Source organism: Corvus kubaryi, unplaced genomic scaffold (assembly GCF_017639235.1).
Source record: "Corvus kubaryi isolate FWS band 111438036 unplaced genomic scaffold, C.kubaryi_AGA036_p1.0 37300, whole genome shotgun sequence".
In the NCBI taxonomy this organism is placed as follows: domain Eukaryota; kingdom Metazoa; phylum Chordata; class Aves; order Passeriformes; family Corvidae; genus Corvus; species Corvus kubaryi.
Genome location: NW_024581093.1, coordinates 7,142,966 through 7,170,692, shown reverse-complemented (window position 1 = coordinate 7,170,692; position 27,727 = coordinate 7,142,966). Strand labels below are relative to the sequence as shown.

The following is a 27,727-nucleotide window of genomic DNA, read 5'->3' as shown; positions in this document are numbered from 1 at the left end:
ACTAATTATCTCCCACAACAGTTTGGCCTTGAGATTTTCAGCTCAAAGGGCATACCAGGAGTGCTGCATCCAGCACCATGTGTAGCAATTTGTCCCCACTTGGGTTTCCCTGTTCCCAAAGAGGTGGCACACCTGAAGTACACCATTCTCCCCCAGCTCAGGCTCACACCAGCAGGTCCTTCCAAGCAGCATGGACAGGGAGCACCAGCACTCTCTGAGATGACATCTCAGAGATACCTCCAGCAGGAACCCAGGAAAACAAGCAGCAGCTAAAATCAGCTCAGCATCCAAACAGCAGCCTGGCTGATCCTCCCATTCCCACAGCTGGGTGTTAGTGTGGCAGCCATGCCATGGCACACTCCTCCAGCTGAGCTTCACAGGCTGCACACACCGACAGGGTCCAGCTCAGCTGCAGCCGAGTGCAGGGGAAGAAATATCTGCTGCAGCCCGAGTCTCTCTCTAGGGGAGAGCAGCCAAAGATTTAAACAGTTTTGGAATGCAGCCTCAAAACCAGCACTGAAAATGTTTTATAACTTCATATAAATTGATGGCTGACCCCCATCGAGACTCCCAGGAACAGATGAGAAACAGACCCAGGCAACTGAAAGAATTTAAGTCATTGAGAAATACACAGAGTGCTGGAAAAGACTAGAGATGAGGAAAGAGATGAAGAGAGGAGTTAACAGAAAAGGCAAAGGGTGTATTGGCAAGCAGGTATTGGAGCTGGAGTGCCCAGCAGCCAGGCTGGAGGCATTGGTGGGGGAGTGACATCAAGGCTCTAGACTTGCAGAGCTCAGCTCACCTGCAGCCAGAAAAGGTTGAGTACTGGGGATACTGAGTATTCTTCTGCCAGAGCACCAGTTAAGCACTGGGAAGCAGGTGCTAGAGGGCCCCCAGCTGAGGTTCCTATGGAGATATCCCAGCTGGGATCAGAAACTAGATGCTGTCAGGTAGGAGAGGGTAGATGGGATGGATCTTGCTTGGCTCTCCCCTCTCTCTGTCTCTATCATCCTGCCCTCTCGAGAGGCTGGCAGGCTGCACCAGCTTCCCCAAACCTCTGATCCCCCAGAGAACTTGGGTGGAGCCAGGCACGAAAGGCTGCATCACAAGGGAAGGGAGGCAGAGCTTTCCAAGCCTCAGAGCCAGGCTGAATGCAGGATCAAATCAATCTGGAGCTGCCTTGCTGTCAGGCAGCCACGGGGAATGCTGTGTGGAAGAGCCATGGACTGGGCATTCTGTAGTGTGAGTGAGAATGCCCTGAAATCCCAGCACACAGCCCAGAGTTTAGGTGATGCTGCCATTCACCGGCAAATCATTGTGGGTCAAAGGCAGCAATTACAGTAACAAGCTTCTCCATCACTGTGCTGCTGAGAACCTGAGTCCTTTGGCTGCTTTGCAGTAGATTTCTTCATTTGCTGCACTCCCAGCATAAAAGGAGAATCTCAAAAGCAAGAATAATTAATGCAGAATGTTAAATTGAAGAGAGTTGGGTCATCAGAAAATGCAGAAAATGAAGATGGAGGAAGTGATAAAGGACTTCAGGGTACTGCTAAGAGGTGCAAGAGGAAAAGAAAGCCCCCCCCTTACACGTCCACTTTTTAACACCACCTTGAAGTACTCTGTTCCTGAGGACAGAGGAGAGCCTGGGTCTCTGAATACCAGCACTGCAGAACTGCCTCAGTCTGCGGGGCCCTGTGAAGAGATGCAGCTGTCTCTTAAATAACAGGAGTTGACACCAGTTGTGAATAGATGAGTGATCATGGCTTCAGCCGTCACAGCCAAGGATCTGATTTCAAATGAAGCCCCATTCATCCATCCAGTGCCCATCATAGGGTTATTAAAGGAGCATCTGTCACAAAACCACAATGCCTTTAAATGCTTGAAAAAGGGCACAACAAAAATAAGCCTGGTTAGCTTATATGCTTTTCTCTGGGTGACGTGATTCTTGGAATTGTTTAGCAAAAATAAATTATAAATATGATGGGTAGGGAAAATACGTGTTACGAGCAGGGTGAGGTTTGTATTTGACCTCAGTGTAGAGTTTGGCTGTCTGTTTGTTGTTCCAGACTTGTGGGGTAGGCATGAGAGACAGTGGCAGGGAGTTTTGTTGGGTAGCAGAGTGCACAGCTCCAGCTCACCGGGTGTCCTGCTCTAGAGCCCTGGCTCAGAGCACTCCCTCCAGGACACAAATGGAAAGCTACTCCTGGTTTTGGATGCAGCAGGGATATCATCTCCAGGAGCAGGTCAGAGCCAAGTTCAGGCCAAAGGGGATGTGCTGTGGCAAGGCATGTGAGCTGAGGGGGGCTGGTTTAGTTACTCATCAGGACTAAATCCACACTCTGTGTTTAAAAGAAATTGCATTTAGCTAAACTGAAAGTCAAGCATAGACATCATGGCTGTCTTGAGTGAACAGCTCCCGCTCATATCATCTCACACTCACCAGCAAAATCTTACCTGAGACAAGAAAATCTTTTCCTTCTCTGCAGCTGTGCGGCTCCTCTTACTACTCTTTATTCTCTGCCTGTTGCATTGGTCAAAGCTGCCATCCTCTGCCACCTAAATAGGTACCCTCCTGTCCTGCCACGGGCAGGTCACCTCCTGCCCCACTGCCTCTCTGGGTGACATCCAGGAATGGGGATCAAAGGAAAAGATCACTGTTCATGCAGACATGCTCTATTATATCCACAGTATATTGAAAGCATCTCAGTGCATTAGATTGATGCTCCTGGGGCTAGAGGTGGGCATTTATGCCCTGTACTGCTCATCAAAACTCTTTTAAGAGAAACTGGAGTGTCTGCGTGCAGCCTTAATGGCGGTGAGAAAGACTGCTGTGTGATGCAGCTCTGTGTTTATAATTTGTATTAAATTGTAATCCCAATTCCTCTTTTCTTTATAAATTGTTTTTAAAAATTGTCTTGAATGTGGATGGAAAACTGGATTGTGGTCATATGTACAAAGCTGTTGGGTTCCTCTACACAAACATTTCATGCCAAAAGACGGAACTTCCTACCACAAGTTTCAGCCTAGTGAGGCATTGCCTGTGTTCATAGATTTTAAGCCTAAAGCAGAATAAAGTTACATGTTTTAAACTGTCCAAGTGCTTTAGAAAGCTAAATCTCCCCTCTGCTCCCCCAAAACCCCAGTTTATACCCTCAGATTATCACCATTTAGGTGGGGTCCTGGATTCTTTCCAAGAGCTGCATCTCCCGCAGCCCCAGCCCCATGCTGGATTTCAAACTGAAGCAGTGACTCACTTGTGCAGATTCATCTCCCTTCATCTGAGCTGACTGAAAGCAAGGCACGGCATGTCCTCCCTTCCCAGCACAGAGAGAGGTGTTTCCAGAGGGGACTCGACCTGTACGTTCTGGGAGCAAGACCTGTATGCTCCAACCTCTCATCTGAATAAACCCTTGCAGAAAAAGGTGTGTGTACAGGATCCAGCACAATGGACCGATTTGGACCCTTGTTCCTCAGGGGATAAAAATAGCCAGTTAATATTAAAACTGTGTATTTTCACAGATTGCAGTCGGGACTCACAACACACCACACTTAATTTCCTGCTTTCAGTTCCCTATCAGATTTTATGATTAGCTTACTGAGGTTTGTTTTTCCCTAGAATAGGATTTTTTTTTTCCTTTAGCTACAATACATTCAGCCATGAAAAATGAGATTGGAAAAGATTAATAGGAAGCTGAAGGATTCATCTAAGATTGACAAAGATTAATGTGTGTCTTATTCTTAGCTGTTTTCTTTTCTTTTCCCTTCTTCTCATAGCTACCTAGACAGCTTAGATCGAATTGGAGCTGCAGACTACCAGCCCACGGAGCAGGATATTCTCCGAACCAGGGTCAAAACAACTGGCATCGTAGAAACCCATTTCACATTCAAAAACCTCCACTTCAGGTTAGTCTAAAACTGTACAGTAAATTTACAGGACCACTATTTATCACAGGGTTTCCCCATACTTCCTAAAGAAGAAGTTGTTAAATTGCTGGTTAATGCATGGATAGCTCCCACTGCAGAAGACACAGCATTTTGGAGAGTCAACAAAATGAAATGTTTGACAATCCTGTCTTGAAAGTCACTTCCTGTAAGGTAGAAGCTCATGGCAGCTTCTTCTAACCCAAACACCTCTTTGTTGGAATGTATAATACAAGATTGACCCCCAAATCTGATCAAGCCTCATAAATGTAAAAGTATTTGGCTAGATCTTTTCTCTTAAGTGGGTCAGTCACATGTAGTTAACACAATACATTGACCCTCATGATGCCATCCAGTAGAGAGAAGAGGGCACAAAGACAGAAAGTCACACACAAACAGTATTTAGAGCATATAAAAGTCAAGAATGTGTGGTCTCCACCTCCACAGACCCTTTGGGACCCAGCACACTGTTAAGGCTCTCCCACAAGTCCCCACATCCCTGTCTGTAACTGCTCCTCCTGGTCCTCCTCAGCTGCAGGCTCTGGAGGAGAAGACCAAACTAGGGGTGAAAGACCCACTGCTTTGTATTTGGAGCCTCCCAGGGCCCATGTGGTCAGAAAATGCCAAGAATGCTAAAGTTCCCTGGTAACTAGGGAGGAGTGGGTGGTGATGGTCCTCCCCTGTGCTGCAGGCTCTTCGATGTCGGGGGCCAGCGATCAGAACGCAAGAAGTGGATTCACTGCTTTGAGGATGTCACAGCAATCATCTTCTGTGTCGCGCTGAGTGGCTACGACCAGGTGCTCCATGAAGACGAAACCACGGTGAGTCTAACTGGGTCTTGGAGGCCCCAACACCTCTTTATGGGATACTGTATAGCCAGCAGCTCCTCAGAGATCGCCAAATGCTCCCTGAGGTGCTACAGTAATGTGCTTTTGTCCGTCGCTCCCCCTTGACTCTGAAATCCTGGGGAGATCTGTCCTCCTCCACATTTTTTGATATGAAGTCTGCGTGCCCAGGTAATGCTTCCTTATGCTGGTAAAGTCGTAGTGGTTTGCTTCTCCTTTCTAGCCAACCTGTGTTTTCAAAATGCATTACAGGACCCTATATCCAGCAAGAGGATACAGCTGGGTGGGCTTTAAAACAGGGAAGCAGTCAGGCTGTGGTGCAGAGGTGCAGGACAGCAGTGCACACCTGGGGCTCAGCCTAGGAATATAACCTATTTCTTCAGGCTACAGAAATTCATTTTCCTTAGTGAGAATGGAACTGTTTGATTCCTGAGGTAATTTGCTCTAGGAGAGATTTTATGACTTCCCACTGTGACATTAGGCTCAAAATACCATCTGGAAATAAAGCTGGTGAGGACCTGTGTTCTCCCTGGCATTAGAGTGCAATTAATACAAGTGAATTGAATACACAGAAAAGATACGGTAAGACTCAGTAGTGTATTCTGACCATTCATTCAGTATGATGGGGATACATGATTTTGGGACTAATGACAACTGTTGTGGGCACCCAGTTATATTTGTCTAATGAAAAGGAATTGAAGGCCATACTCAGTAATGGTTTCATCAGTGCCCAATCTGCAGCAGCAGCAGCAGCAGCACGGAGGGCTCACTCCTGCCAGCTCTGTCTCTCTGAGGCTTTTTATTCTCCTGCTGGTAAAGATGTCAGGCTTGCAGAAAGCTGTGGATGAGGATGGGATCAAGGAAAAGATTGTTGTTAGGTGATGCTTTTCTTGTCCCAAAAAGACGAGGGGGACTTTGCTTTCTAGTCTCTGAGCCAGGTTTATGAGCTCTGGCAAATTCTTTGATGAAATCACCTGGTTGTTTGAGTCATATCGATGCCAGAGTTCTGGGTGATATTAATATTACCAGTCACAGGACTGGTAACGGCATGAAGCTGTGTCAAGGAGAAGTTTAGGCTGGAAATTAGGAAAAGGTTCTTCACCCAGAGTGTGATCAGGCACTGAAACAGGCTCACCAGGGAAGTGGTCGTAGCACCAAGCCTGACAGAGTTCAAGAAGCATTTTGATAATGCTCTCAGGCATGTCTTGGGGTTGTTCTGTGCAGGACCAGTTGGACTTGATGGTCCTTGTGATTCTGTGACCATGACTGTGTCCCTTCAGATTGATTGAGACACTCTACATCCTCTCATGTCCACTTATTTATCCCCAGTTGTCTCCTCCCCCTGACCCTGGCCTTGATATGCTCAAGGAGCTCAGCCTTGTAGGATTTACTGGGAAGGAACCAAAATCTCCTGACATGATTTGAAAAATCCAGCCATTAGCTCAACACTATAGAGCTCTGCAGCTGGGCAGCAAAATCAGCCAGGAGACACAGAAGAACACACAGGGAGAGGGCAGGTCCAGGAGACAGGGAGCAAAGCTGTGATATGAGCAGAGAGCAAGGTGCTCTGCAGGTATAACTTGGACTGTGACACCCAAATTGTGAAGCCAAAGGCAGCTTTTAATACAGGTCGCCTTTGGGTGACCATCTACACAAGTCAGAGCCTGTGATTCAAAGCCATGGAGCACAAAATGGAATGGCCTGAATGTCAATGCCATTTTTTAAATGTCAGCCTTAACTCTGCTGCTCTGAACTAGAGGTGAGAGCATCTCTCCTGGGGAGAGCCCTGCCAGTGATTGTCCCTCACCCAGCACCACCCCGGAGCCAGCTCAGCCTCCCCCCTGAAGTGCTGCGCTGCAGAAACTGGGATTTATGCATCTCCAACTTTCCTTTTGCAGCAGGAGAGCAGCCTGGTGCAGCTCTGGCACAGCACTGACATTTGCTTGCTATTTCAGTCCCTGTTCACAACACATTTCAGGAGATGCTGAGCAACAGGAGGGCAGAGGCAGCTGCTGCTCATTTACACATTCGGCGTAAATGGGGAAAGGATTCGGCATCGCCACCACCACCACGCCGGCGGGACGCCCCTGCCTAACCCAAATAAACAACCCTGAGCAAGGCCAGTGCAATCAGGAAAAAAAAGTGGTGTTGGATCTTGCCTGTCCTATTATATCCCCATCACAAATGGCAGGTGGAAAATGTGGCACTCACAGACCCTGGCCCCTCCCAGGTGAACCCCCAAGCATTTGGTCCCCTCCTTGGTAATGTGGTGCCTCTCCAAAAACCCAGCAGTAAAACAGCATCTCGTCAGTCAGCCGATTTGCTGTCTGCATCCGTCACATCTGCCGGCTTTAATGACGTCAATCAGCTTTTATTGCTTCTCACTTGGAAAACACAAAGAGGAGGCAGCTGAGAAAGTGAGCTGGATGCTGTTCCTCTAGCTTTATTTTTTAGAGTTACTTACTACAGTCCAGGCACTTCCAGCTGTGTGGATCTGCTGAAGGTTTGGGGGCTGTACAGATGTCTCCATGAGTATGAAAGGACTTGCAGAGAGCTTTCATTGCTGGCATGGAGCCATGAGAGGGAAAGAGCCCTACTGCATATCAAGGTCCAAAAAAACCCTTCCAAAGCTGGGTGCACATAGAGAATGGCTTTTCCTCCTGCACTCAGCACCCTGTTGTCAATGAGCACAGGATTTCACAGGTGCTTTTTGCACTTCTCTAAGTCAAACCACACTTCAGGTGGAGGAAACTGCAGTTGAGATGCAGTCAGCATCACATGGACCAGGGACAGGCTCACCTTGGTAAGCTCCAGGTGGGACAAGTGTAGGGTCAGTTTGTCTCACTGAAAAAAGCTCACAAACAGGTTTATTTTGAATCCTTTCCAAAGAGCTGGTTAAACAAAGCTGGGTGAAACACTCTCTGACCTGTCCCTGCCCTTAAAATTCAAACACAGCTCTATGCTTGTAAAGTTGTTTTGTGGGTTACTGTGCTCTTTGTTTTAAAAGACAGAGCACCCATCCTCCTGCAGCAGCTAAAACGAGACTGTTGTGTTTGAAGCTGTCCCTGCTCCTTAAGGGCAGGCTGTCTTTTATAAGGGATGTATTTTCTCTCTAATTCCCTGTCACAAAGAGCCACACAGCAGCAGTTGAGGAAAGCAAGTACTTCCCTATGTCCAGATCAGAAAGATGTAAAGAAAATAAAGAAAACTTCCTGTATCTGTGATTTTTAGGCCCATACACCCGTAAAGATCACTTTTCACAGAAACTCCCAGTGCTGCTGAATCCAACTTCTCCCATTGCTTCCAACACCTTATGCTGCTGTTGGCAGATCTAAACTGTGTCCCTGTGTGCCCAGCTTCCAGGGGAGAGGAACAAGGCATGAGAGAGATTCAGGCAGTGCCTTCATCAGTCCCCTTGCTGCCAGCCAAAGCCCAAGCCAGAGCTCATGTGGCAAAACGGTACCCTCTGCCCAGCCCATCCAATGCACAAGCCACTGTCCTCAAGGTATTACACCTGTCTGTGCCTTTACCAAGTGCTTCACAAGGAGCTGCCAGGCTCTCTGCCATATTTGTACACAGTGGGAACATCCTGCTTTAACTGGCAGAACATCTCCCTGGGTTATGTCTTTGCGTAACAAGGCGATTTTGTTTCATTTGTGACTTTATCTTTTTGTTTCATAAGTTGAGGTTACAGAAGGAAAAGCCCCAGCTCTGTAATCTGGGAAGAGAGAGGGGCAGTCATATCACTCAGTAAAACTAGAGAAGATGATTCACACAGGTAGATTTCCATTGTTCCTTCTAAATAGAATTCCTAATGATATTTTTTAAAAAACAGCAATGGAATGGGACCTGCTCTGGGAACTGAGACTATCCTCTATTTTTTACCTTGCAAATTCAAAGGAGTAATGGCAAGAGAGGGAGGTGTTGATGCTGCACATAGTTGCCTCTGAAGCTAAGATATTTAGGTCAACCATATCTAGCCAAGGCATCCAAGTATTGTTTGTGTCCCCGTTGCTGAGGATGGGACGGGTTGAAGGCTCTGTGCTGGTAACCCTTGGTGTGCATTAGTATTGGCCTGTTGGTTCATCCTGCACTGTATGACCTGGTTAGTGTGCTCTCTCTGCTGTCATTGGGCAAGGAAAATGGAATTGCAGTGCTCAGGAATTGCCTCAGGAGTGACAAAGCAACCAAAGTGGCTTGGGCATCTTAGGAAATATAAGCAGGAGGGGGAATATGGAGTTGGCTGTGCATAGGATAACCATCAGTGTCCTTATAGTTTGCGTGACAGCAAGCACTTAATCACCAAGGAAAACAGAAAATATTGAATCAACTGTGTGTTGCAGAAATCACCAGGTCTCCTCCCATGCTCTGGTGAAAAAAAGATGGTTTTTATGAGTGTGTTTCTGCCTGGACAGAGTCTTGACCGCAGCATCCTTTCTCCCTCATGCTGAGTGAAAAGCTGTTTGCTCTTCACATCAGTGACAGGAGCACAGTTGTGCAATGACATCTGAACTCAGCTGTGAGCAATTCTGTCTCTTGTTCTGTGCAGGAAAAGTTAACTGGACTTTGAATATGCATGGACGAGTGGTTACTCCTCTGTAACATGGGTGGTGGGGCTGCTTTTTTGTTGGGGTACAAAGTATTTGCAGACTTAAGGATTTAAATAGCAATTTTGAAATAGGAAGTGACATTAAGAAATTCATGTCTGAAGAGCTCTTCCCTTAATGATAGACCCAACATAAAGTGAAAAAAGCAGCATGATAGGTCCAAAAGCAGGTGAAGTTCTTTGTGTCACTTCATCTGAAAGTATGAGGAGCAAAACCGTTAGTGCCTCCTAGCAGAGTAGGTCCATCTGCCCCATCACAGCAGCACAGGTGCTCCTGAAAGGGGCCCCTGGCAAGTTCTAAGGGACTAAATTGGTCTTCCACTGTGGCTTTACTGGGAGGAGGGAGATTATTTGTGGGATTTAACTTCTCACTCCTCCTTTGGCAGCAGCCTGTCCTTTTACATATGGTACCCAGACACTGCTGCCTCATCCTCGCCTCTGCACCTGGCTCTGCCTGAGCTGTTGGAGGGCTCGTACAAACATCTATTGAACTAGTAACAGTTGGGATGGGAAAGAAAAGGGAGATAGTGAGGATTCCTGATGCTAGCCAGCACCAGGACAGCTTGTGTCTGTGCATGGGCTCCCATAAGCCCTCTGGGACGCAACAGCATTTCCCATATGGCATCCAGGTATGACAACAGAAGCATCCATGCCTGCTCACCAGAATATTGCTCTGCACCTTTGCCAGACACAGAAAGCAATTTCTGGCTTTTGAATCATGTCATCTTCTCTTTGGTGGTGGGGAAGGAAAAGATGGATTTTAAGACCAAAACATTTCCCACGTAAATAAAAATGAGTGGGCAGAGTAGTTCATTATGTTTATTTGTCTAACTGGCAAAGCTGGAGGAAAAATCAACCTGTAGAGATCAGAAAGCCAGGTCAGACAACAATTAGGAAGCTTTGAAACTTGTTTCTGGAATCTGAAAGGAATAGAGGACATTTCGTGTAACCCTCATGTTTTAGAGGGATGTTTCAGAGGTTTGTGCTGTGTGTATATGATTCTGTAATTCTATATTCTGGTTACAACTGAACACTAAGAGTCACTATTTCTTGGGAAAACAGTCTCATCTCCTAACATGCATTAATGCAAATTGATCAAACTGTGTAAGAGAAGTAGGAGGACTTCTGTAGGATCCTTACACAGTCTTAGAACTGTAGAAAAGTTGGCTTCACCTAACCATGAAGCCCAGCTGAGAAGTACTCAGCTTCTGTTTCTTAGACAAACCCAATGTCACCCATGGTGTTCCCCATGCCATGAAGAGCAGTTTCACCCCTCTGCTCTTCTCCAGGACTGTGCAGTGTGGCAGCTGTGGCACGAGGCTGCCCAGATGGCTGATGTCTGCTGCGGATGAGCTGTGGGTTTAGCCTGCAAGCAGCATTCACGTGTTTCTCCATGCTTTTATTTTAAATCAGCAAGGATGATAAAAATGTCATTTAAAATGTTCTGTGAGGGACCCTGCGTTAAAAAATGGTTAATTGTATTTGCTTTATGCTCCCCTGACCACCCTCCACTTCATTCTCTCCTCCCAAAGGCTTTGGGTACCCAAGGATCTCCTGTGCAAAACCTTTGTACACCAGGTTTCTATGTGGTTACAATTTTGGTACCACAAGTAGGAGCATTGCTCCAGGGGCTCCCACACCAGCCAGTACCAAATGGGTTAGCAAAAAACCACCCACAGACACAGGATGATCCAGATAAGCAACGTATTGCAACTGAGACCCGATGAGCAAATGCATTTTACATTTGTACGTAATTGCGTTGTCCCCGTGTGTCGATACAAACAGCGGGGAAATGCGCGGTCATTCAAGACAGAGCACAGCAAATCCCACGTGTCCTGTTTCACTCTGAGCTGGATCAGATGTTTCTTCCATCCACAGAGCCTCTTCTGTCTATATAAAACATTCAGTAGATGCTAAAGTGTATCAATGAAAAGGAATGTGTTAATCAATGAAGTGCTGGGCTAAACTGTGCTGCCAGCACAGGTGTGAAATGGAGTGGGAGCAGGGTGAAGGCCCCTGGCTGACTCATGTACCACTCCACATTCCCAAATCCAGGGCTGGGGGCAACAGGACGTGCTGCACCCACCCCAAAAAACCCTCCAGTAACAAGCCCGTGCAGCCCTGTTCTCTTCAGTATCTCTGTGGTGATAGCTGTAACCGGTTTCTTCCGTGCGCTGGCGGGTTTGGGGAGTGCTGTCCCAAGGAGATCCCGCTGGGAAAAGCCGAGGAGCCGGTCTGGTCTGTACCATGCTTTGCCTTTGATAACCCCCTGACTCTTGGGTGTGCTTCGTCCTCACCGCGCCTGCTCTCTGCACTACCCGGCTCCCGGCTGAGAGATGGCCACGCGACCGGCGTGCGCACTCCGGCGTCGGCCTCGGCACCACCACAGCTTTTCCTCGGCCGTCTGACCTTATCTAGCCAAACAAAGGCCAAAAAATGAGCATTTGAGAGACCAACCAAATTTGGCAGGTATGAAGCTTCTCTTGAACTGAGAAAAAAAAAAAAGAAAAACCGAATTGAGAGTTGAAAGCAGCGGGGAACATGACACTTGGTTGACTTTGCCGTGAGCTCTTTCCACCACCATAAACCCATGTGGCGGACTTTGCAACTCTCTAACTGGTCTGGTTTTTTCATTCCTCTTATCTCTCTCCTTTTCTGTGTCTTTTTTTGCATGACCTATAACCAAAAAGCTGACTTCTCGCTGTGCGTGCATTTGGATGTATGGCTCTTCTGCTGGCGAGTGGCTAATCTTCTTCTAGAGGCATGAGCTAACACCAGTGGTAGCTGCCTGACTTCTAGTCTGGTTGTTCTTAGATGTTCTTTGTTATGTTTTCCTTTTTATACTATTTCTTCCCTTTTCACTTTTTTTCCTCTCTGCAAGACACTTTCTGTTGAGCCATCTTCCAAGAGAACTAAAAAAAAAAAAAGAAATTTAAAAATTAAAAGCCCAACAGACAACACTAAACAAAATAACAAAACCAGGCAAAGGTCACGGCAAGGTCATTTCCAAAATTATGTCACCTTGATGTCTGCTTCCAACTCTAGATTAATTCAAGGATCTACCAGTCCTTGGTTAATGTATCCAACCAGTTGTGTGCCGCACACATTTGAGAAAGTGGAAAAAGCATTTTAGAAAAATTATTGAAAACATTTTAGAAAATCTGCATGAGCTACACCGACACATAAATCTGATCAAAGGGCAAAAATAATTCTCCATCCATGCATGGTGCATGATGATTTCTATGAGCTGGGATCCTGTAAATTAATGTTATGCAAAATCAAAACAGCTCTGTATTGTTAAATGCCCTTAAGTTACTAATTGTATGTCAGATGTTACAGGGATTGCATCTGTGTATGTATATGTTCAGCTGTATGTATACATAAATTTATTATGTATATTGTAGATTTTATTTTTTGTTGCTTTCCTCCTTAATTTAGTTGTTTTAGATTTCCCTACATGTTGAACATCCCTGGGTTACTAGCTTTGGCCTGATGTGATCGTTCCTTTCTATTGCAGAACCGCATGCACGAATCTCTGAAGCTTTTTGACAGCATCTGCAACAACAAATGGTTCACAGATACATCTATCATCCTGTTTCTAAACAAGAAGGACATATTTGAGGAGAAAATTAAGAAATCTCCACTGAGTATCTGCTTTCCTGAGTACACAGGTAATGAGAAATGTGGCTGTACAGGAGTGCTTAGCAAAGGGACCACAGTGCACTCCCCAGCCAGGCTGATGCTGTAGTGTACTGCAGGCAATGAGGCTAAAGATGCAGAGATAGAGCTCGCACTGGCTTCACTACAGGTTTTATTTCAGTAAGTGTCAAAGGATCACCCCCACCATGGTCCACTTAAAGCAGGAGGATGACTTGACCCAAGTTCTTTGCTGGCCCTTTGGCCACCACCACTGAGCAGGGTGTCCGATTTCTACCTCACTGATGGGTTTGATGCCAAACCAGCACCTGCAGGTGTGGGGCCGCTGTGCACTCCCCAAACCCGTGTGCCCTGGTTCCCTGTGTCACATAGGATCATGAACTTTCTTGCAGGTCTCTCAGAAAGGTGCAGCGAGCATAAGCATTATAGGTGGGTGACTGGTCTCCAAGAGATCAACACACGGATTTGTTAGGCTGTCCTCGGCTGGAGTACAGCTTCGTTCTTTCATACCCGACCATGTTCCCTTATGGCCACAACAAGAATCCTTCTGCAGATCCTGGCCACTTTCCTCACTATCAGGCACTGTGGGGCTGTAGAATCATCATGATCCTGGAAACATTTATGTCCATGCTAGATAGGGCTCTTAGCAACCTGACCTGGTCGAAGATGTTCCTGATCACTCATGGGGCATTAGATTAGATGACCTTTAAAGATCGCTTCCAACCCAAACCACTCTATGATTCCATGATCAGCCCTCCAGTGTGCAGACAGCAGGTCTCACAGCTTGGCTGCTTCAGCTCAAGCAGTAAATTTTCATCACATTAGTTGAGGAGTCCCCAGTTTTGCTCTCAGATTTGCCGACATCAAGTGTCTGTACATGGAAACACTTCCAGTTAAATGCCGGTAGAAAACAAGGTGTTTCATTTTCTGGTCTACCCACACCTCCTAACCCATAGTGCAGGCAGAGGAGAGCCACAGTGAGCTGTGCCCTGAGCTTGGCTGGGGAGGAGGAGGCCTTGGTGATCTGTGGAGGTGAGAGCAGGAGCTCTGGGATAGGCAGTGTGCAAGAAGCCCCTGCTTGTGCTGCCTGCCTGGCATCTGACCCGCTAATGATGGGAATACATCACCCATGCAAAGGCTGCAGCTGCACCCTGCTGCTTCCCTCTGCATCTCGCTGGCTTCCACACACCCTCATTACCATTCCGAGATGGCACAAAAATAAACTTTTATCGTCATGAATTATTTAAACTCACCGGAGACATCCAGATGAATCAAGCCAACAGACAGAGAAGCCATTCTCTTTGTCAGGAAACACAGTTGTGAACCAGGAGCACCAAGAGTGTCACATTTCTGGGGAGGCCAACAAATTATTAACCAGAGCTTCTTATCTTTGAGCACTTGATTTTTCACTGTGAATAGACAAAAGTGATTCCTCATTGCTGCTTTGGGCTGAATGGTCTGTGGCCATGGAGCTGAATGACTCCAGCTGAATTCAGAACATCTGCAGGCTTCCTCTCTGGGGAAGATTTTGGTGTTTGTCACTACCAGCACATTTCAGCCATCTACTCATCTGCTTGGTCCAGACAGAACCAACATAGTCCCGACACATTTGTCTGAAAAGATCTAATCATGGAAATTTCAGTCTTTACAGCTGAAAGCTCACAATAATGCCTACCCCAAATTTTCCTGGTTGTAAATTAGATTGCTGCTTTTGGATGGTTTGTAGGGAAGCTCATCACCATCTTCTTTACAGCAGTGCTTCTGTATGCTGGATGGTTTCTGTCATGTCCTCTTCCCTTTCCTTTTCTCAGTGAAGCAAACCTTCACCTCTCACTCCTTCCTGATGACATTTTGTGCACCTGGTTTTGTGGATCTTCACTGTTGTCTCCCAGAAACCTCACTCTGAAATACCATTTTTACAGAACCCCTGATGTCAGAGAGACTAGAACAAGAAGGAATGTGATTTTAGATATTCCTTCCCAAGCTATCCCAGCCCAAGAGAGTTCAGTGGGGGAGGCAGACCCTCGTACACACATAGCTAAGCTCTTGGCTGATTAAACAGAGGAAAACAAAGCGTCTGTCTGGAGCACTTCAGCCACAAGTGAACCAAACCAATCTTCCCCAAGTCTCAGGGGACCTTAAAGGTGCTCTAAATTCCTTCAAGATGCTTTTTGGAAGCTGGGAGTTCTCACAATGCCAGAGACCCTCAACGGATCTCCTGTCTCTCTTGTGCCATCAGAGAGGGCAGGAAGTCTGACTGCTGAAAGTCGTTTAAATGATCCAACAGCGATCTGAGGTAAGGAGTATCTCACCCCCAGGTATTCCAGCAATGCCCTTACAAGTTAGCTGTGCTAACATTCAGCCCAGGCTTTAGACCCAAGCACACACTTCAGCCTGCTTGCCCCTGCTTTGCTGGCCACAGCTCACAGGATGAAGCCCTCGTGGCCTCATGAAAAAGCAACATTATTAGAATGTTGCCCTGGAGTTAGAAAGAATTATTTGATAAAAGCCTATAAACTGAACAAGCAGACTTTCAACATCATAAGTAGGTTCCACAAAATGCTTTTAATGAAATGAAATTTCTGATGTCCATTAGTTCTGCTGACAGGGAATTATTAGAAGACTGCATCCACAAATTTGCCTGCTGTTTGCTGGAGCACTGTTTCCATCCCCTTAATTCACTCATGCTTTTAACTAATCCACAATACTTAGTAAAGCAGCAGCAGAATCCACGGCTTTTTTTAAACCAAGCTGGCATTAGTGACTCCCTGCTCTCCTAAACAGAATCGAGCATCTAAATCCTCATGTCTCTGAACAACCAACTTCCTGTTCATAAAATACCCTCCTGGTTGTGCTCGGCATGTGGAACCATTCACAGATTCTTTACACAGCTCTTCATGCAAGAATCTGCTCCCAGAACAAACTTGGCTTCCCTTACTTCAGGCATGTTCTCAAGTCCCATGGTCTTCATGAACTCGTGTCTTCAACTAGCAGTGCATGTGTGTGCACGTGGGATTTCCCCGAGCAGCTGCCTTCCACCACAGCACATCTCCAGTAAGCTTCTCTCTAGCAAATAACAGCATTTCCCATCAGTAAAGCATCATGGAAGGAAAGGGACCCAAAAGCAGTAGCAGTGTTACTGTTGTGGAGCCTTTTGGGGGTCAGGCAGTGCCTGGCAGTGCTGGGAGCTTCACTCCAGGCCAGCCAGAGCCTTCATCACCCTTAAGCAGGTGCCCAAGTGGAGCCATGTGTGTGAGCAGGGTCAGAGCTGGCCAGAGGAGAAAGGATCTACTCATTTGCATGACTCATTCTAAGCTTTTTTTAATACAAAATTTGAGGGTTAATGAGGTTTGGCACAGATATCTCTATATATCAAAAAAAGAAACTCCTCACAGTGTGATTTTAGCCATGGCTCTAGCAAAGAGTACTGCAATCCTAATTCCTAAAAAAAAAGGACATTCTTTATCAGCCTTTTTTTGGGTTTGGTTGGGGTTTTTTTTGAGAAAATCCCACTTTGCCCTGTAAGAGAGGCTGGATCTTTTCATGTCTCTTTCTCTTAATGATTTAGGGAAAGAAGGGCACAGCTACCAATACTGCCCTCAATTCTTGTTAACTCTTCTATCAAAAACTGAAGCTTTAATAAAAAAAATCTAAAAATGGAAAAAATATAAGCCTTTTCCCTAGGTCAAGCATTTACTGCATTCCTGGCCGGTTTCTTCTCTTTTTTGTCACCATGATGTGGAATTTCTTCCATCATAGCCTGTTTAACACTCAGCTCCCTCATCCATTTCATCTCTATAGACTATAAACAGCAACTCAGAATAAAAATACAGCTGAGCTGACAGTCAGGGAGCATCTCCTGCCTGGCAGCAATCCTGGCTGGTAACGGTGCCCATCCCTGAGATGGAGATTGGGCGCCCGCACGAGCTCCCCACATCCCCACAACGGGGTGTTTGCAGGCACCCTGTGGATTTCAAGTCATGGGGTTACTTTAACCCGCTCTTTTTCCTTTCCTCTCGGCTCTCTTGCAGGTCCCAACGCTTTCACAGAGGCAGTGGCGTACATCCAGACTCAGTACGAGAGCAAGAACAAGTCGGCCAACAAGGAGATCTACACTCACATCACCTGCGCCACCGACACCAACAACATCCAGTTCGTCTTCGACGCTGTCACGGATGTCATCATCGCCAACAACCTGCGGGGATGTGGACTCTACTAAAGCACCCTCCTCCCTCCGCTCCCGGCACCCGCCTGGAGTATCCTCCAGTCCCGCGGACAGGTCCTCCCTTTCCTTGTTTTTTCCTCCTCAGAAGATAACAAGGAAGAAATACATAAATCCCTCCTCCTGTCCCAGACAACTCTGCAGCAAGTTCTGATTTCCCCAGACCCATTTTATTTTACTTTGGTTCATTTTTGGTTCATTCCCTTGCTGCCCCGTTCTACTCCTCCGTTCCAATTCACAGTGTTGCGCAGGGAGCTAACGCATTTCCCACAAAGTGCATTTCAACTGCCAAAAGACAAAAATACTTCGGTTTTAAAGAGAGGAAAAAAATCAAAGCCTTAACATACTGGTCAGGAACAGTGTAGTTTGGAACCAAAACTTTTTTTTTGCCTTGAAAATTAAGGGATATTGTTCATTGTCATGGTTATCTGCCTTTTTTTAAACACTGTTCCTTTGGGAAGTGCTAGATACAACCTGATCATTTTGAGGGTACCTTACAGCTCCAGTTCTGACCCCAAAGCTGGAGGGTTTGGTGTTGAATGCAGCCACCATAGCTTGGATTTGTACATTCTCCTTTTTTCCAGACAGCTATTTGAACAAGTAAAACAGCCATATCGAGTTCTGCTGGTGTCTGAGTAACAGGGACACAGTAACAAAGCCTAATAAGTCTTGTCTAAAAGCATTCATTACTGGTAGCAGTTTTACCTCGAGTTTTTCAGAATTAATGATAAAATTTATCTAGTGGTTGCTGTAACCCATTTCTGAGGCACTTCCATGGAGGCCATGGGGCTGCTGGGCTGGGACCCCTGGAGCGTAGGCAGTGAAGATGCCCCGGGAATGGTGTCCTGATGGGGACCTCACAATCAGTGGCATCCTGACAAGGAATCCAGCCTGGGGACATTTCCCACAGCACCTCCCAGCCTTAGTGATTTCAGCAGAGGTGATGCTCCTGCAAACATGCAGCATCACTTTCAGACTTCAACCCTGAAACGCTGGGGTGAATGAAAAATACTTAGCCCTGGCTTCTTGTAGGCAGAATCTGACCTTGAAGTGCCTGAGATGGGGAGAGGTGCTGTGGGAAACCTCCCTGTGCTTGGGTGGCAGCAAAGTGTGCAAGAGCCTCAAAGCCCTTCATTGCCTCTTGGGCATCCAAACCCCTTGGGAAGCTCAGCCTTGTGCTCTGAGCCTCCTTGGCTGAGCAGAAGCCGGTGGCTTTCCTGTGTCACCTCCTGCCTGAGCATCCCAGAGAGACAGCTCCAGGGTTGGTGTCTCCAGTCAGGGCATCTCTTTACCAGTATCTGTAGCAAGATGGATGGTTAACACTGGCAAAGGAGAGCTCAGGGAGCTGACTTGAGTCAAGTGATGGAGTAGGAAGGAAAAGTGCAAGGAAAGGAGGAAGGAAGGGCAGGGGAGAGGAGTGGGAAGGGTGGGGGTAGCACCCAGCACAGCAAAAGTGGGGGCTCAGAGATAAGGACAAATACAGGTGGGCTGAGGTACATGTGAGGTACACTCGCTTGCCATCACCAAGAGCTCTGGATGCTGCAGGGTCAGAGGCAGAAGGGAATGTGAGAGGTGGGGTGTCACTTCTGTGGACATGGAGTGGGGACTCTTAGAAGTCCACCCCAACAGCTTGTTTGTTCTCTGGGTGAGACAACCACCTCTGAGGTCCCACTCAGGGCCCACCTCACCTGGGGGCAGGCAGGCAATGGTGATCCCTGCCTCTTTTCTGCCTCTCTTAGAAGTGCATTATCTTGGAAAACACAAATCTTTCCAGGCTGGCCACAAGTTCAACTGTCCTCTCTTGGGAGCCTGATCTAGGAGTGGCTTTCAGGTCTCAGGAGGTCTCTCCAGGGCTGTGTTGGTGAGGGACAATATCTCTTCTCTCACTGCCCATTTAGGAGAGATGGTGTGAGAGCAGCCCAGAGCAGCACAGCCCAAGGGGAGGTGCCAGGTGAGCATCAGTGTGCAGGAGGCAGTGACAGGAACACGTATGGTGGCACAGGAGGGGGAGAGCAGTTGGAGAGGTTTAGGGAATGGTTTGGGACAGAAGTTGCAGAAGGGAGATGAGCCAGATTGAGAGCAGGGAAGATGGGACATAAGGGCACCTGTGAGCCAGAGGAGAGTCCCTATCAGAGGCTGTGCTCTGCCAGGACAGTGTTTGTGGGACATCTGTGACAAATCCCCAGCCAGGGATATGAGCAGGAGCACCCCAGGGAAAGCAGGGAAGGCCGGCAGAGGAAAATGAGGTGTATGTCACCCATCCAGCCAGCTCACAGCCCAGCATGGCTGGTAACTGTCAGTAACTCCTAAACAGCACTAAAGGATGCATTTGCTATTGTACAGCAAGGACCTGCTGCTGCTCTGCTGGGCACTAACAGCAATAACACAACTCCTGCCTCCCCTGCTCTGGCACAAGCCAGTACCCATCTTTCTCTTCACCATCTCAGTCTTAAAATGCCTCCCATGACATCAGCTCCAGCGAAGAGCTGGCCAGCAAAACCAGGACATCCTCTCTGCTCCTCATGCCACAGCCCACCCACACATCTTGTCTGAGCCCCAGCAGTAACACCCAGCATCCACGGGTGTTGTGTCAAATCCAGGGCAGAAAAACCACAAGCTGGTTATGTTTGGTACGTAAAGTGTGTAACCACTGGACCCAGAGTGCTGATGGCTGGTGCTGGCAGGGCTGCAGGCCTTTTACTAAGCTCTGTAAGAAGAGTTTGATCAGAAGCACTGGAGTTTTGGAGATTTTCTGTTCCCACCCCTTGCTGTGAATGATGTTTTATCCGAGCAAATAAGTAACAGAAGCTGTTCCCAGGGAAGGCAGCACCACGCCAAGGCTTTGTGAGCTCCAGTGTAAAGCACACAGGAATATTTTGGGAAAGACAATTCAAATTAACTCAACCCCAAACTCTGCCATATGCAGTCAAGTGGCCAGTGCTGGCTCAGTGCGCTTTCACCGCTCTCCAGCCTGGATTCAGGTAACCCATTCCCAGCTTTGCCAGCTGGGAGGTCCAAACCCCCTCTTGCAGCTCCAGCAGGTCCTAGCACATTGGTGATAACCAGCAGCTGGTGCCCCATGGGGAAAAAAGGGAGAAAAAGCAGAGGAAATGTTGCGACACAGAGCCTCTTCTTTCATTTTCTTTGGCATATTGTGTGTCTAAAGCTTCATCTCAGCTGCTGTTGCTGACATTCCCTCCCTCACACGAGTGCCATGAGGATTCACTGACAAATGCTGGAAAGAGCCTTTGGAAGATGAAATACTTCCAGTGTTAAACACTACTATTTCTCCCGCTTGATGGCCGCATATAGATTTTGTCTCCAGAACGCCTGCCAAATCATTACTCACTGCTGGCTTCTGCATCCTCCGAAGCCTTTCCTGACAGATGTGCCTTCCGCAGGCAATCTTTTGCCCTGTGCTTTTTCTAAACACCAGCAATTCTTGCAGCAGTTGCCTAAAAAGTACCTTGAAATACATCGCCTGCTTTCAAAAGCCTTTTCTTAACAGCCCCTTGTGCTTTGCAATTGCCATGCTCTGAATCCAGACCCTTGGAGACCTAGAGCTGTGTTTCATTTGCAGTCACCACACAGCAGGGATGTTGCAACTGGTACAACTGCATCAGAAATCATACCAGGGCATGGAGGATAGATTTTAAAAGCACAAAGTTGAAACAGCTATGTATAAACCCTGCTGCCCTTCAAAGCTAATGTGGGAATTTGCAAAAAAAAAAAGCTCTTTTTGGGATGCAGAAGGTTTTTAATGACTCAGGTCTCTGTTCCAGCAGCAGAAGCATCCGAGGGGTGCCAGCATTGAAAATAGCATTAGCAACTCATGATGAGCTTCAGACAGCAGCAAAAAGAAAGAAGGAAGCTCCCCCTTGGCTTGCTCTGTAGTGAATGAGAGGGTCGGGTATGGAGCCATGAGACCACAAAAATGCAAATAGCTTCTTTATTTAAATAATAATTTCAACGAAATAGAGAAACCCATACAAGGAAAGTCTTGCAGAGCTGCAGGGCTGAGCTGCAGAGCTCCTTAGGAGGATGCAGTAGCTGGGCTGGCTGGGAGAACGAGCAATAACCACGCACTGGGAAAGCACACACTAAAATACAGCCCCAGACTGCCACGGGCACTTTTTAATCTTGCATACAGAACTCGCACACACTCTGGTTGTCACAGGGGGCCGGAGGAGCCCAGCGGAGCAGCAGGACAGCAGGAATGCTCAGCGTGGCCATCTGGCCCTGCCGTCTGCGAGCGCAGAGTGTCCCTGCTGCCCCCGCCCTCCTGCCGGGTCTGGATGGTCACATTCCCACTGCCTGCCCAGAAACACTTCCAACTACATCTCTCTCAGGAGTTTTGTACCGGAATTAGCTTCTTGCCTTCAGCCAGCTTTCCTGGATGGCCAGCCAGCCTGGCCCTCTGTGGAGGGGAGAGCATCCTCAGGAGGAGCCTGCCATGCCTCCTCTGTTGATGCGACTTTGTTTCATGGGACACTAAAAGTATTAATGAGGGCAGTCTTTAATGTATATTAAAATGTATCTGGCATGTTTAATCTATGATGGCATGAGCCCAGTGCTTGCCTGCAAGGGAACAGACCTTGTTCTCAGTCCAGGAGTGTAATCTCCAAGAGGTCAGGATGTGACATAGAAGATGTCCTTTTGCCAGAAGGTCCCCATGTGCCCAGCCTTACTGTGCAGCTCAACAAGGCAGACATCCCCCCTGGGGGATTTTGCAGTCAATGCTAGGAAAGAGACCAACCCTGCACTGTTAGTTTGTGTGACATGTCCCAAGCTTTTTGTGGTCACAAAGTCTCCTGGAGCCAGGGAGAGTTGCTGAGTTCCTGGGAAGAAGCTGACCATCTGTCAGGTCAATTAGAGAAGCTTAGTGCTAGTGTGCTTGGGTGTTTCCGTGGGCCAGGGTTGTCTTCAGGCTTACCACCAAAAACTCTACAACCATTTCCAAGGAGACTAAAACACTCATTAGTGATCTGACACTGGACACGTCAAGGTCAGTAGAGATGGTGCTACTGAGCATCACCCTGAGCACCCAGACGCATCACTCACATCCCCAGTGCACACATGAGAAAGCAGAGACATGGTCCAAGTGGCACAAAATTGCAGACCACGGTCTTGCCTCTACCTCCCTGCAGGAAAGAGCAGGCAAACACACCCCAAGGCTCCCTGAGACTTGAGGGTACTGTGCCATTTCTGAGCTCCAGCACCAACACGAGGTAATTGATGCTGACAGATATAGGTACATGACCTATGTAGTTATACTGAGAATATGGCTGTGGGAAGGGACTTTGCACAGGACCACTCATGCCCCAACCAGCAGCCTGTGAGATCTTTTTTTTGTGTGCAAACACAAGCAAGTGCCACTCTTAAACACCAATGCCTTAGTGAGAGGAGGACCAAAGCCTCCAGCTGGCACCCTGCAGGCAGACAGAAAGGGAGCTGGATTGAAGAAATAGCCCCATCTCCCCAAAAGGGCAGCTCTGTTCATGGACACTGAGTGCAAAGTAAGCACAGGGAGGAGAGACCAGGAGAAGAGGTAGAGGGGCTGGGAGCCAGCTGGATGCTCACTGCCCCAGGCCTTCTTCTACCCAGTGTCTTGGAAATTAATGTCAAGACCCAGTCCTGACTGTAGGGGTGGGCAAGCAGCTCCAGAGCTAAAGCCCCTGCTCCAGGTGGGGAGAAGAGATCATGGCAGGTGAAACACCATTTTCAGCAGTGCCTGAGTCTCACCAGCTTTTCCTGTGCTGGAAGAACTTGGTGGTGCTGGGCAAGCAAAGAGGGTTGTTTGAACACCAGCTATTGCCCTGTTAAATAACCTAGGTCCCTAATTTGTGCTCCTCAGCCCTATTCCCCCACCTCCTTTTTCCCCACTTCATCTTGACAAGGGAAGAGTGACCATCACCCTGTCTCTGGGCTCCCCACTCCCCACCACATTTCCCAAAGGATCACTGGAGGCCGTCACCATTTTCCTTTTGCTGGTTTCCCGCTGAATCATTTCTCCTGCATGTTTGATGGCCCAAACTGTATTAACTGTAATTTTGTACGAAGAGTGACTGTCCATTGGTTTAATAGAGCATTAGTTACTGTAATAATTTATTGGCTGTTGGTAATGTATTTATTAGTTACAAAATGTTAATAAAGTGCCAGCTCTTTTCTAGTGTGAGAGTGGTTTTATTGTGTCTCCCTTGAGCGCATCCAGCTTCTCAAACTTGTTATTTAACCCTATGGCTCCTCCACAAACACTTGCACAAGACACAGCACCAGCTGTCTGCCATAGCCTCATCCACCTGGAAAAAAGGAATTGGAAAAGGATATAACCAAAAGATATTTCATTTTATGTAAGTATTTGGCAGGATTTTTTTTTCCTTTGCTCACCAGAGGCAGCAGCAGGGCAGAGCATCCTTGCTGCCCCATTGCTTCCTCCATCACTTTGTTTACAAATCCTTTACAAGTCACAAGTTTTGCTTTTCCACTGTCTCTTTGTGTGAGCACAGAGTCATAAGACCCATTGCTGGTTCAATTCAGTAAATGGTGTGTTCTCCTCCTTGCTTTAGCACAGAACACGGAGCATTCTTTTATGTTTAAACTAAAGATCTTCCATTATTTGGGGCATAAAAATAGAAGTAAGGAACTTGAAGAAACCAAGAGAAAATTTTCTATAAACCTCAGCAAAGGAAAATGAACCATTGCTCTTACTGACTTCACCAACTTCCAGCGATGTGGCTTCAGCTGGACTCATCCTCAAACGCAAATTCCCACATGGCCCATCCTATGAATCCAACAGAAACACAGGCCAGCCTTGAATACAGCACATGGCTGAGAGGGAAAGGATTTTGCTTTGTGTATTGCTATTGGGGATTTTTTAAACTTCCTCCAGGACACCATCCTGCTTGGATCTTCTGCACAGCTGTCCAGGACCCAGAAGTCATCGGGGTTATTTTGCCTGAATGGGGACTCCTGTTTCCCTGGGCAGAAGCTTTATTTCAGCTGCTCTTCCACCAACATCATCACATCTTTATTTAAATATAATACATATTATAGGACAACACCTGAGATGATCAAGGAAAAAGCCCATCCTGATACTCTCCATGAAAATCTCAAGACCCAGCAAATTTTGCAACAACCACAAGTCAAGAAGAACCACATCCTTTTGTGGCAGTTTCTGGTTTCCCTGTGAATAAGGCCTTTTTTTTATTTCAAGATAACGATCAAATTGAAGTCCCAAGGCTTTAGAAAGCGCCTGCTTGGCATCCCCAGCTACTCTTTGTCAAGGAACCGACAGTGCAATCGCAAAGCCTTTCAAGATGTAATCAGACAGCTGCTAAATTTTGCATGCAAAAGCTACCGTTGAAGTGGAGCTAATAAAATGACTCACTAATAAAACATTCATGGAAAACTCCAAAATGTGTAATTGGGTCATCATTTCATTAGCAAACACGTGTTCTTGCAAATCTTCGGCGAGTCCAGAGCCCCCTTTGCTGTGCCTCCAGAAAAGGGGGCTGTGGGAGGATGTTGTGGGGGGATCTTTGCTGCAGGAGCATTCCCCGCTGGCTGCTGAGCCCCCAGAGCACAGCTTTCCATGAGATTTCCACAAGGCTTTTGTGAACAGCTGTGTCCCCACATGAGCTTCAGGCAGTCGAACCAGAATTGGGGGGCTCAGCCCCCAGAGGGGCTTACAGGGAGGGGCAGCAACTTCAGACTTCACCAAGCCCTGGGTTTGCACCAAAAGCTTTGCAAGTTCAAGTAGAAACAAGGTGGGTACAAACAATGAAAGGGACTCGTGGACTTCCTGAAGCACCCCCCAAAGCTGTTAGTGGACTAGCAGGGAGTGACTTTCTGGTGATTCTAAGAGCAAGTTAATGATGAAGAAAATGTTTGAGAGCTCCTGGAGAGCCAGATCTGTCCTGTCCTGTGGCATCTTCACACAGTGCATGCACCTGCATGGGAACACCCTGCTCTGTGGGGCCCTGTGGCAGCCAATGGGGCACAGGACAACCTCACCTCACCTCCTCTGTTCTGCTGTCTGCTCTCCACTTCTTAAAAAACTTCAGCAGCATAGGGGGGAAATGGCTTTTTATGGGTTTTGGCCACATGTAAATGGGGGGGGAAGGAAAAAACCCCAACAAAACTACAGCTGTTAGAAATTTACCCTTATGCTCCTGCCAAAGCCTTTCCAAATTTAAAATCTCCCTGGAACAATCTGCAAGCCCAGAACACTCACAAGAGCTGGCAGAGGCACCTGTACTGGTTACCTCCATGGGATTTCTTAAGAGCAACCTAGTCACCACTGGTATTTTCAAAGCTGTGCTGAAGATTTTTCCAGGGACAGGACCTGCTCCTACCTCTGGGCAATTCCTTGGCACTAGTCTTGCTACAGTGGCACCACTCAGTGCCAAGTACCCTTCCAGGCAGGTCCATAGGACCACCGTGGGATGGCCAAAGCCCCCTCCATCCCAGTCCCTATGCCCAGTGTGTCCAAGCTGCTGGCTGATGCTGTCTGTCCACCCTTTATTTGGGCTCTCCAAAGGATTCTTCAGGGGCACCCACTCCCTGAAGAGAGACAGAGCCCCTTCCCTACTCCTTTGGTGAGGCAGGAGAGGAGCAAATTAACTTTTTCCTGTTCTTCCTTGAGGTTGCAAGTGTCTGCCCTGCCAGACTGGCCCCACAGGGATGTGGGGGAGGATCAGCTGCAGCCCCACAGCTGCCCTGGCCTCCAGCCCAAGAGGAGGGCAATACCCCATTTCCCCCACCTTTGTAACCAACTCACATTTACCACTGTCTTACTATAGAGATTTTGTTTTGCTTTCTAACTTTCAATTCACAGAAATATTCTCCTCTCCTCTAACTCTGTCTTTGCCTTCCTCTCTCCCCTCTCCTCCCTCTGTGCTCCCCTTTGCAGAACCGCATGCACGAATCTCTCATGCTCTTCGACTCCATCTGTAACAACAAATTCTTCATCGATACCTCCATCATTCTCTTCCTCAACAAGAAAGACCTATTTGCTGAGAAGATCAAGAAGTCACCTCTGACCATCTGCTTCCCAGAGTACACAGGTAGGTGCCGGGGCCGACACAGCACAGCCACAGGCCCACCCTGCACCACCGGGGCTGGGGGGACAGAGGGGACAGAGTGCCTTTAGAAGGGGGCAGAAGCACTGCCCACCTTCACGAGCTGTGATGCAGCTCCAGCACCCCACTCATGGGCTGGGACTGTGTCCTGGGTGGGGCAGTTCTTGAGGCAAAGGTGCACAAGCAGCTGGTGGGACAGAGAGGGGGTCCAGACAAATGGAGATGAGCTGAAATGAGCCTGGGCACAGGGAGCTGTGGAAAGAAGAAGCCTTGGCAGGAGCTGAGTGGCCACCACTGGAGCCATCCTGTTTGCTGGTGGTTCCTGAGAAGCTCCTGCAAGAGGAGCCAAGACACGTGGTCCTCCAGGCTGCATCCTCCCAGGAGTGCCTTCACGCTGGGTATGGCTGGAGGAGAAAAGAGCCCCTTTACAGCAGGAATCTGTGGAACCACAAGAGAATCATCCATTTTGTAGTGAAACCAACATGGCCTAGAGAAAAGGATAAATAACCAAGAAGATGGGCAAGGATAGATACTCTGGATTTCTCTAAGGGAAAGAAAAAAAGCCCATTTAAATTCAGACTCCAGCATCCCCTACAGATACTGAGATATCTCTGAACTATTCCACCTATCCTGGATACCAAACTCTGGGGACAAGGGAGTCCCCCAGCAAGATGGCACCCATTCCCCTACAGCATAAGTGCACCACCATTTCCACCAGAGGCATTTAGGCTTCTCCACCATGAAGGGACCAGCACTTTTCTCACAACCACCTGGTAGAGCAAACCAGACTATCCCATGTGCAGCTGTATGGCACAGCCAGGCTACCCTGTGGAGAGGCACAGCCCGGTGGCACCTGCCCACCTTCCCTCTCCTTCAGCCACCCACTGCATCAGGAACAAGGGGAACCAGCAAGCTGGAAAAGGAAAATAAATCTCCAGATAATAGCAGCTCTTGCAAAGGCGATTTCAGGGGCATAACTCAGCTTTGTGGCTTCCCACGAGGGGCCAGCACAGCCTCTCTCGCTGCCCTAAGCAGCTTAATGCAATAACGCGCATCTTTCGGCTCAAACATCTGGCACCTCTCCAGCCCACCTTCCCAAAGCAAACCTCCCCGTTACCGAGCCCGCAGGCAACACGTGTGTCCCCAGACGGCTCCTGGAACACCACCACCCCTCGCCCACTCCAGTGCCCAGGGTGAGACCCCCACCCACCCCAGGTGGGCACAGAGGAGCTCAGCCCCACCAAGGGGGTACAGCCAGCGTCCACGGGTGACGCTGGGGTGGCCACCAACTCTCTCGGCCATCCTTCCCCCTGCCTGCCCGGCCGGGGGGCCACCAGGCCCCCCGGCCGTCTCCCCCCCCCCCCCCCCCCGGCACTGGGCGCTGTCGGGGCGCGCC

General features: G+C 48.0%; 1 protein-coding gene across 2 annotated transcripts in view; it reads left to right on the top strand.

Moving 5' to 3' along the window:
• The window catches only part of GNAO1 (G protein subunit alpha o1), a 145,624-nt gene that overhangs the window by 115,379 nt on the left and 2,518 nt on the right, over positions 1–27,727 (top strand). Inside the window, exons 5-8 of one of the 2 annotated variants that reach the window (XM_042027407.1) lie at positions 3,775–3,903; positions 4,613–4,742; positions 12,890–13,043; positions 17,061–23,423. In XM_042027407.1, coding sequence (XP_041883341.1) covers positions 3,775–3,903; positions 4,613–4,742; positions 12,890–13,043; positions 17,061–17,248 — 601 coding nt within the window. In that variant the 3' untranslated portion in view covers positions 17,249–23,423. Of the gene's footprint in view, positions 1–3,774; positions 3,904–4,612; positions 4,743–12,889; positions 13,044–17,060; positions 23,424–26,162; positions 26,317–27,727 lie in introns of those variants that run through there. The other variant, XM_042027406.1, reaches the window with a different exon arrangement.